The 9611-nt window shown below is 38.7% G+C and overlaps 1 protein-coding gene across 1 annotated transcript; it reads left to right on the top strand.

The window, feature by feature from the left end:
* The first annotated feature begins 435 nt into the window (after positions 1-435).
* On the top strand, positions 436-1477 carry Or6b1 (olfactory receptor family 6 subfamily B member 1). The gene has a single exon (XM_020151748.2). The coding sequence runs from the start codon at positions 560-562 to the stop codon at positions 1475-1477; it is 918 nt and encodes a 305-aa protein (XP_020007337.2). The 5' UTR covers positions 436-559.
* The last annotated feature ends 8134 nt before the right edge of the window (positions 1478-9611 follow it).

Here is a 9611-nt window from a genome sequence, read left to right as displayed (position 1 = left end):
GTAGTGGTTAATATTTTGCATATCTTCAATAAAGTGACCCAAGGAGCTTTGAATATTTACTGTTGAGGTGTTTATGAAGCAGTGTAGGATATTTGATAGTACATGGCCTTAGACTTAGTCTTGAATGTAATTGTTACCCTGCTGTCAGTGAGAACTTGGTAAGTTACTTAATACCTCTCAAAGACATAGTTTATTAATTATTAAATGGGATATCATAACATATGTAAAGATGTGACTTGATAATTAATGTATATTTTGTGCATAGTGTATCTGGTTCATGATCTAACCTATGGTATTAATAAGTAACTGTTCTATACTGGGCAGGGTTGCACATGCTTACAACCCCAGCACCTAAGAGGTAATAACAGGAGAACTGTAGTTAAAGGTTAACCTGGGCTACCCAGTGAGAACATGTCTCAAAATCCCACAAATACTCTAATATAATAAAAGATCTTCTGTTATCAGCAGTCAGATAAGGAAGGATGAAAATGTTAACTTGACCATAAATCCTGATGAAGTAATTCTTTTCTTTAGGAGAGCTAAGCCCTATGAATTTAATATGGAGGTGGATAACCAGACAAGGGTCACTAAATTCATTCTGGTGGGGTTCCCTGGGAGCTTGAGCATGCGTGCAGCAGTGTTCTTGGTGTTCCTTGTGGCGTACATTCTAACAGTAGCTGAAAATGTGATCATCATCCTGTTGATACAGCAGAACCGGCCACTGCACAAGCCAATGTACTTCTTCCTGGCCAACCTGTCCTTCTTAGAGACCTGGTACATCTCTGTGACAGTGCCCAAGCTGCTGTTCAGTTTTTGGTCCATGAGCAACCACATCTCTTTCACTCATTGTATGATACAGCTCTACTTCTTTATTGCGCTCATGTGCACAGAATGTGTTCTCCTGGCTGCCATGGCCTATGACCGCTATGTGGCCATCTGCCGTCCACTCCATTATCCCACCATCATGAGCCATGGAGTTTGTTTGCACCTGGCTCTTGGTTCCTGGGCCACTGGCTTTGGTATCTCATTGGCCAAGATCTACTTCATCTCTCGCCTCAGCTTCTGTGGCCCCAATGTCATCAATCACTTCTTCTGTGACATCTCTCCAGTACTTACTCTCTCCTGCACAGACATGTCCATTGCTGAGTTGGTGGACTTTGTCTTGGCCCTGATCATTTTCCTCTTTCCACTCTCAATCACTGTCCTGTCCTATGGATGCATTCTGGCCACTGTGTTACGTATGCCCACAGGAAAGCAGAAAGCCTTTTCTACCTGTGCTTCCCACCTTGTGGTGGTCACCATCTTCTATTCAGCCACGATTTTCATGTATGCCCGACCCCGGGCCATTCATGCCTTCAATGTGAACAAAATTATTTCCATCTTCTATGCTATTGGCACCCCTGCCCTCAACCCTTTCATTTATTGCCTAAGGAATCGAGAGGTGAAACAAGCTCTGAAGAAACTAGTCTACTGTTAGTCAACTAGACCCGACTAGTGTGTTACAATGGATTAGGGGGAAAAAAGGCTGATTAAATGCTTCCTCTGTCTCCCTCCATCTCTTCTGCTTCTACGCCTCAGCTGGGCATTAAGGTGCAAACATGTCATCATCATATCCACACCAATCTCAGGCCTTTGTCTGCATCTGTGCAAGAGATTTGTGCTTATAGAGCTAGAGAAAAAGAATTATCTTTGTGACCCAAGGGGAGTTTCTAAGATAGTGAGTAAATGTATAACTAAATTAAACAGGAGGAGTCAGCCACATTTGGAACTAGCAAGCATTAACAGCTCCACAAGCCACTAAGTGGCTTCTTGATTTCTCATCTCCCTGAGTGTGACAGACGGAGTAGCTCCCTCAACAATTCCATTTTGAGGGGCTGGGAGTCAGTCATGGTGGAAGAGATAAGAGGTTTTTCCTTGAGTCCTTCTAACACTTTTTGCCAAACCGTGCTTACCTGTGTTAAATCTATTTCTGCTTCAAAGAAAGCACTTGCTCTTACCTGTGAGTGAACCATGCCTTGTGGTGCAATTATATTTTGTTTTCTGCTATCATTTGTACAGTTGCCTTTTATTATGTTTTATATTTCCCTGAACAATGTTTGATGTCACAATGTTTGTTTGTATCCCCTAATGGATGAGCGTAAAGAAGATATTAAATAAATATTATTGAATTCATTAATTGCTGGATTATCCTGCCCTCATTTGTATTCTTTTCTTTTGATTCCAAAGTTCTCTCAGTCCTCTTCTTTTCCCTTTTTCTTCTCCTGCCTGTAACTCTTCCTATGCTCATCTTAGATATAAGCAATCAGCCAAATTTTAGGATTTGACAGGGATTTTTCTCTCATGCCGCTGTGATTCTCTGCTCTCCTCATTTATTTATCTACAGATGTACACAAGACTTTTGATAAGACTTGTAGATAAGTCCATCCTTTTATCAAAGTCATGCCAATGGCAAAGGTAATCCTACCTTAAATTGCATTCAGTGTAATATGCCAATATAAGCTGGTGTTTAATTCTTTTTATGAACAATTTTAAACAGGAGCACCTACTGCATTTGAAACATCTTTCATATGATGAGTACAAGAAACACTTTCAAGAATGCTTTCTCTTTCTATTGAAGTAAGAAGCATTGGTTTGGATCCTTTGTTCCATTTTACAAACAGCAAAACATATGGCCAAGGAATTAAATAGCACACTCCCACAGTAAGGAGCAGAGGTCAAAGCCCAGGCTTACTGAAGCTGAGCCCTGAGTCCTTTCTCTATCACGTGGGGTCTCCCTAGAGACAAACACGCTTCTTCAGTAGCCATGTGTAGAAGCCAAATGTGAGGGGATGTGGATGGAATCATAATTTATTATACTGGGAGCACAGCTAATAAAATAAAAATAAGCAGATGAGAGTCTATCTCCTGGAAAAGAAAAGAAACACAGGTGAAATAGAAGCACAGCTCACTTTAGAGAAAAAAATGTACAAAAGTAAACAAGTCTTACAATGGAAATGATTTAATGTTTGTTTCTGTGATGTGTTTGGTTCCTTAATACAATGAAGAAGTAATTATGACTATATTTACATTTAAAACCTGGACATAAAAAAAGAAATTATTTTCTGAAATATTCAGATGACTCAAACTATGATTGCACAGTCATGCTGGAATATTAAATGAGTGCATGTAATAGGCAAAGACATGTTCAATAGAGATAAGATAATGAAGGATTAAGAACTCTGACAACCATTTATGTTTCAGCACCAGATATAGTTTTCCTTGTAACTTTGGACAAATTATCTATACTTTCTGAAATACTGAATCGTGTGAAACACATGTGAATAATAAAGCTTGTTCTACATGACTTGCATAGTGGTTATGAGGATCTACCAACACGATTAAAAACCTGGGACAGTGTAAGATCTAAGCAAAGTACACTGTGGTTGGGGTTTACCTGGGGAAGTGAGTTTGGAAGGTTATACACTTTTATTTGTCTAAAACCATCCTATGCTGACTAGGGTCCATGTAAATAGTCTGGAAGGCTGCAAATATAAGGGGATATTTTTTCTTTACTATTTCCACAAGTGCCTGGGTAATGGACAGTGTGAGAGTAGGGCTTCTTGTTAAATTCTCTTAAATTCTGTTTCAAAGAAAACTGAGAATTAATAACGGATCCTTGACCTCTTTAGGAAAGGAATTCCTAAGTGCATAAACTAGGCAAATTAAATGTTACAATCTGAACAATGTAGGAATCTGCCCCAACAGAGACAAGGTAATTTGTAGCAGTTTAGTGGTTCAATTCACATGGAAACAAGCTATTTGTAATATGTGACACATGAAGTGAACTCCAAGTTTAGGCTGCCCTGCTTCATGATGGGTGAGTTTGGGTAGTGATGGTACAAGTCTGGTACCTAGATTTAGTAATTTGCTCAGAGACCCAAGCCCTGAGGATGTGATTATCACTATCCAAACATAGAAAGAATTTCATAAAGCTAAATATAAATATGTGACTTTCACACATGATATATATTTTAATGCATTATACTCATTCACTCAACTAATGTTTATTAAATATCCCTTGTGTTCCTGTAAGGTAAAATAATAACAATACAAAACTTATCATCTTTATGAGTTGAACCACATAGCAGATAGCACATTTGCACATATGCAATTCATCCTTCCATCCACACACCCATTCATGCATACATATATACATTTAGTAGTGGGTTGAATGGTGGCTCCCAATAAGATATGATCATATTCTCAACCTGGAATTTACGTTTATGAAACTTCCTTGGGAAAGGTCATTAAAATCAAGTGAAGTTAAGGATCTCACAGTGATATCACCCTAGATTATTTTGGTGGAACTTAGCCCTGTAATATGTTCTTTAAGTGTGAAGGAAGGGGAGAAGACAGCAAAGAAGGATTTGGAAGTATGTAGGTAGAGATTAGAGCTGTCTATCCACATGCCAAGAAATGCCTTGAGTCTCCCAAATCTGGAAGATGCAAGTAAGGATTATCCCCCAGAGCTTTCAAAGAAAATGCAACCCTGTTGATACTTTGATTTCAGAGTTCTGGCCTCCAAAACTATAAGAAAATAGATTTAAGCTTCCAAGTTCGTGGTAACCTTTTATGAAAATCTGACCACTGGTCATAGGGAAGGAAGCATTTTACTTGTTCAGGCCATGATTTAAAACCCAACATCAGGACTTACCTTCCTCTTGCATAGGCATCTTAGCCAAGGTGCTAAGATGAGTGAATTCATGGTCAGAAGACAGACACTACATGTCTACTCCAAGAATATGAGCTGACTAAATCCTACCTAGATACCGAGAATGGGAAATAGGATATTTTTTGCTGTAACTTCTTGCTTTATCCACGATAGCCTAATTAACTTATTTTTTCCTAAATAAATTTCTTGTGTTAACAATCCACTACAAATACAGTGGTTTGTCTCTGATCATAGTCCTCTAACTTGGGAATGATCAAGGTATTGAAAAGTAAGACTGACATTGCCTAATGTTATAACGTGGGATGGATTAAAAGAGATGTATGGGACAGTTTAGAACTATTTTTTTTATGAAAGAGAGGATCTGGAAGTATACAGGAATATATATTGAACTTCTCAGTTGATTTTAAGCAAATTTCAGTCCATTAAGGAGTAAAATTTAGATCAATGGCAACAGCATGTACCTATGGACATGAGAAGGCTACAGCATGCTAAGACTCATAGAGACCATATTTCTGAAAATGGTTCTGATGGTTACTCTTGATTGTTAACTTGCTTAGATTGAGAAATGCCTAGATTAGTAAAGCACACTTTTGGGTGTGTCTCAGAAGGCATTTCCAGAGATAATTGGCATAAGGGCTACAATGGAGGACAAAGACTTGCCTTGAATGTCAGTGGTACCATATAATAAGTTGAGAGCCTAGACTGACAAAAAGCAGAAGGAGGAAGTCAGCCAGTATGAGCAAGCTTAGTATTTCCTGAGCTGGTGTCTCCATTTCTGCATTGCCTGAGGAACCAGACTCCAGCTTCTTTAGTCTTTCAAGGTAAACTCATACCAGCAGCCCTCCAGGGAACTTCCAGGTCTTCAGCTTTGGACTGGGGCTATATCATTGGTCCCTCTTGTTCTGAGGCTTTTATCTTCTTGGATTGAGAAGCTACTGATTTCTCTGGCTCTCCAGAATTCAGACAGCCATTGTGCGAGTATCCAGTCATGAATAATATAATGGTTCATATATGAATATGTAGAAAACTCAAGGAAACTATTTTGCCTTTTCACAATTTTTTAAGAATGTATTTTTTTATCATTTAAAGAAGATGATCACTGAAAAAGTATGAAATGAAGAGTAGCATTGCATACATGCATGTAAATAACACAATGAAACAACTTTGTACAATTAATTTGTGCTAATAAAAATTTACACAAAATCAACAAAAATATAAAATTAAGTCTCGGAATTTCTACATGATCTAGAAATAAGCCTTCCACACCCATTTCCCTATTTCTCTTTAATGACAACACACACTTTGACTTTCACTCCAGAATGAATTGAAATAATGGTTCCATGAGTATAACCAACAGCTTGCAGTTGGCCTCAAGACTAAAGTCCCTGCAAGTCAATGGCTTTTCACAGAAGGAATAGAAAATTTATGTCAGGAATAATAGGAGTTTCAGAAGTCCTCTGAATAGAGTTCATCGTAGCTAGTGTTAGAGAGTTCAGCCTTTTACTTTCTGTAAGTTTCAAGTCTAGTGGAGTTCTGATCATTTGAATTGGGGGTTAAAGACAAAAAAGCTTCCTTTAGCCAAGGGGGAAAAAAAAAAACCTATGTGCTTCTTCGTTTATATCCAGACACTCACAGCCTGAGCTCATTTCTTTCTAGTTAAACCATAGGTAATAAACAATAGGTCTGAAATTTTCCTATTAAGTCTATTTTTCTATCTATCTTATGCCTGTCAAGCTAGATCATATCTGAATCTCCAGAGAGGCACTGTAACCACCTGTCTCCCTGCCAAATTATGAAGACTGTCAACACCATTGCCTGAGAAAGAGGTCCTCATATTTCCATCTGTTCTCATCATAACCAATTTTACCTTTTAGGGGCTTCATGTTGCACCCATTTCTGGTAGCAGATTCAGTGTTGATTAGGAGTCTTTCCAGTATAGGCAATAGGAAACCAAGATCAAACTGGCTAAAATAATGACAGTGTTGGCACACATGACTAGACAGCTCAGACGACATGGGTGAACTGGTTTACTCACTGAGACTAAGGTATTAAAAAAGGTCAGCAATTGACATTCTAGCTGGCTTCACTCTTACATATAATACAAGAGGAGTCACCAGAAAGCTTTGGCCTTCCCAAGGGGAGGACTCCATGAACTTTTCTTTCTTTTTTACTATTATATTGTTGTTATACTGGGGGTACGTTGTGACATTTACAAAAGTTCTTAAAATACACTGTAGTTGAATTTACCCCTCCATCATTATTCTTTATCTTGTCCCCCATCGTTCCTGGAATAGTTTCAACATGTCTCTTTTTTTTCATTTTCATACGTAAGTACATAATATTTCCATTACACTTACCCTCTTATACCTTGTCCTGAGTCTTCTCCCTCCATGTTATCATTCTGTCTAAACTCATCCTCTTTTTCAAAGTTCTCTGCTTAACCCCACCTTCCCAAACCATACTCCAATTTCCATCCTGTGGAAATGCAGCCTATTCTTCAGAGGAGGACTCACTGCTCCTCAGGTTTTCCCTTGCAACCTCAACAGTGTCCAAAGCTTTATCAATAAACATTTGTATTCACCTGCATGTAGTGGGTGAGAATGAACATGAGTTCTGTAATTAAAATTCAGTTTTTCTAACAGTCCAAACTCCCAGCCTGCTTGTTCCTTTACTTGACTGCCTTTTGAGAGAGGGGAATTTTTAAACTAAAACATTAATTTTAATAATTACAAATATGCATTAAAGGAGAAGGTCCTTTGTGATTGGTGGGCTGCAGACTGTGTTGAAAGGCACTTGACTCTTTCCTGCCACTGCTGGAACTCAGCTGCCACATCAGAGTCTGTTATAGGCTGCTCTCTTTCCAGGATGCATTTGACAAAAATATTTTGATTTAAGGCATCTCCTTGACAAAAACACAGTTACATTTTTTCCCTGGAGGGCAATTTAATATGTATCTACTTTAATAAATAAATTCATCGATAAGTAAATAAGATAAGCATTTACTACATGCTCAGAATACAAAATTAAATAAAGTAAGCAAGACATTTCCATTTATGAATTTTAATTGCTAAGCCTGAGAAACAAAATATAAACATGATGACTTCAGGTTGCAAAAAATAAGTCATGAGGAAAAAAAAGAGAATAAGTTGATTTTGTCAGTCAGATTCCTGCTGGGAAACAGAATGTACCCTGGGTTATTCAAATGAAAAAATTTTGTTTATTAACATATACAAAGGGGCTTCATTGTAAATTTCCAAACGTGCATATCATGTATTTTGAACACTCTCTATTGCTCTTTCTTATTTCCCATCTCTCCTTTTCATAGTTTTCAGCTGGTTTCATTATGCTGTTTTCATAATACATATAATGTACTTCAATCATATTCATTCCTCCATTACCCACCCCTCTTTTTCCTTTCCCTCCTCCTACTGGTCCCCTCTTATGCAATCTCCCATTTGCATTCATGGTACATCTTTTTTTTTTTTTTTAGGTCTAGATTCTACGTATGAGTGAAAACATGCAATATTTGTCTTTCTGAGCTTGACTTCTCTCTCTCAGTGTGATTTAAATGGAACTGCTGCTTACAGAAGTCTGGACTGGGTTACAGGAGCAAATATGGGATACTGGGGCATCAGAGATCAGCAACATGAGGAAGCCATTTACATCTCTATGGTTGCAGGACATGTAAAGGAGGTAGACTCACCAAAGCTATCCTGGAACCCAGCTATGAAGTGTGGGCCACCTGGGGGGAGCAGCAGATCTGGAAGGATTCAGCTAGGCTGGAGACAGTACAAAGTACAGCAAGAATTGAAAGGAAATCCTGCAATCCTCTCTCCTCTCTCCACATCCCCACCCGCTTTTGACCTTTCATTTCTTATTGGCACCTCCATTGGCTGAATCCATCCCGAAGCCAGGCAGCAAAAGCAGCTGGGAGATACAGATGATAGGACCCAGGCTCTTAGTCTTAGAAGAGTTAGGGAGTAGATTTGGGCAGTGGGGTGGATGAAGATGGCAGCAGTGTGATGACAGCATCTGACTGTGAAATCTCTAGGAGAGCAGTGAAGGAGGGCTGAAGAAGAGGTAACATTTTATCAAAGCCTGAATCATAAAAAGGGCCAGTCATGAAGAGTACAGTGTGGTGATTGAAAAGCACAGTCTCTGGGGCTGCATTACAAAAATGTTGTGCAGTGTGAGTCTATAAAGTACAGCACATGTGGGAATGTACATCTATGAGAATAAAAAAGAAGCGTCCATAAAGAGAACAGAGGAGAGAATAGGGGGTCAAATACTAATTGACTGAAGGTCAGTGGGAAACTTGAACCTACTCCCTCCCACACTGCACGGGGGATCTCACCTCAAGACAGAATAGTAGTGAGTGGCAAAATATGTATGGAATGTTTCCTTTCCTACTCTTGTTCTTTGTCAGATTCCTTAGAACACCTTTGGACTGGGCCATTTTTGACATCATGAGTGGAAGCATATTATGCTGAAATATAAGATTTAGGTAATTTAGGATTTCTGTTGGCACGCACATAAAGCTGGCTGTCATTTACTTGATATTAAAATTGTGAAGAATCAAATGAACAGGCAAAAATCCTTGATCAGAGCAGCTTCGTCAACCTTTCATTTTGTTATGGAGGTTGTCATGGTTACCATCAGGCTCAGTACTAAAAGTGGCTGCTCTAACTCTGCAGGGAGAATATTTAACATCTGGGACATTTCCCTCTTTGGTTCATGTTGATTGAGACCTTGAAAGACTCCCATGGAATGCTGAAAGCACATGGTCCATAGAAACTGCTTTATCAGAAAAAAATCTGCAAGTATAGCTACTAAATTTTAAGAAATGTTTGCCTAGAAGTGGACAGACTGCAAGATTTTTGTATGTCTTCTTCCTCCTTCT

Source organism: Castor canadensis, chromosome 2 (genome assembly GCF_047511655.1).
Source record: "Castor canadensis chromosome 2, mCasCan1.hap1v2, whole genome shotgun sequence".
In the NCBI taxonomy this organism is placed as follows: Eukaryota; Metazoa; Chordata; class Mammalia; order Rodentia; family Castoridae; genus Castor; species Castor canadensis.
The sequence above is the reverse complement of the archived record's forward strand: the minus strand, read 5'-3'. Positions and strand labels throughout refer to the sequence as shown.

What these genes read in the sequence shown, in the direction of transcription:
- Or6b1 (XM_020151748.2), top strand. Translation starts at nt 560, where the DNA reads ATGGAGGTGGATAACCAGACAAGGGTCACTAAATTCATTCTGGTGGGG.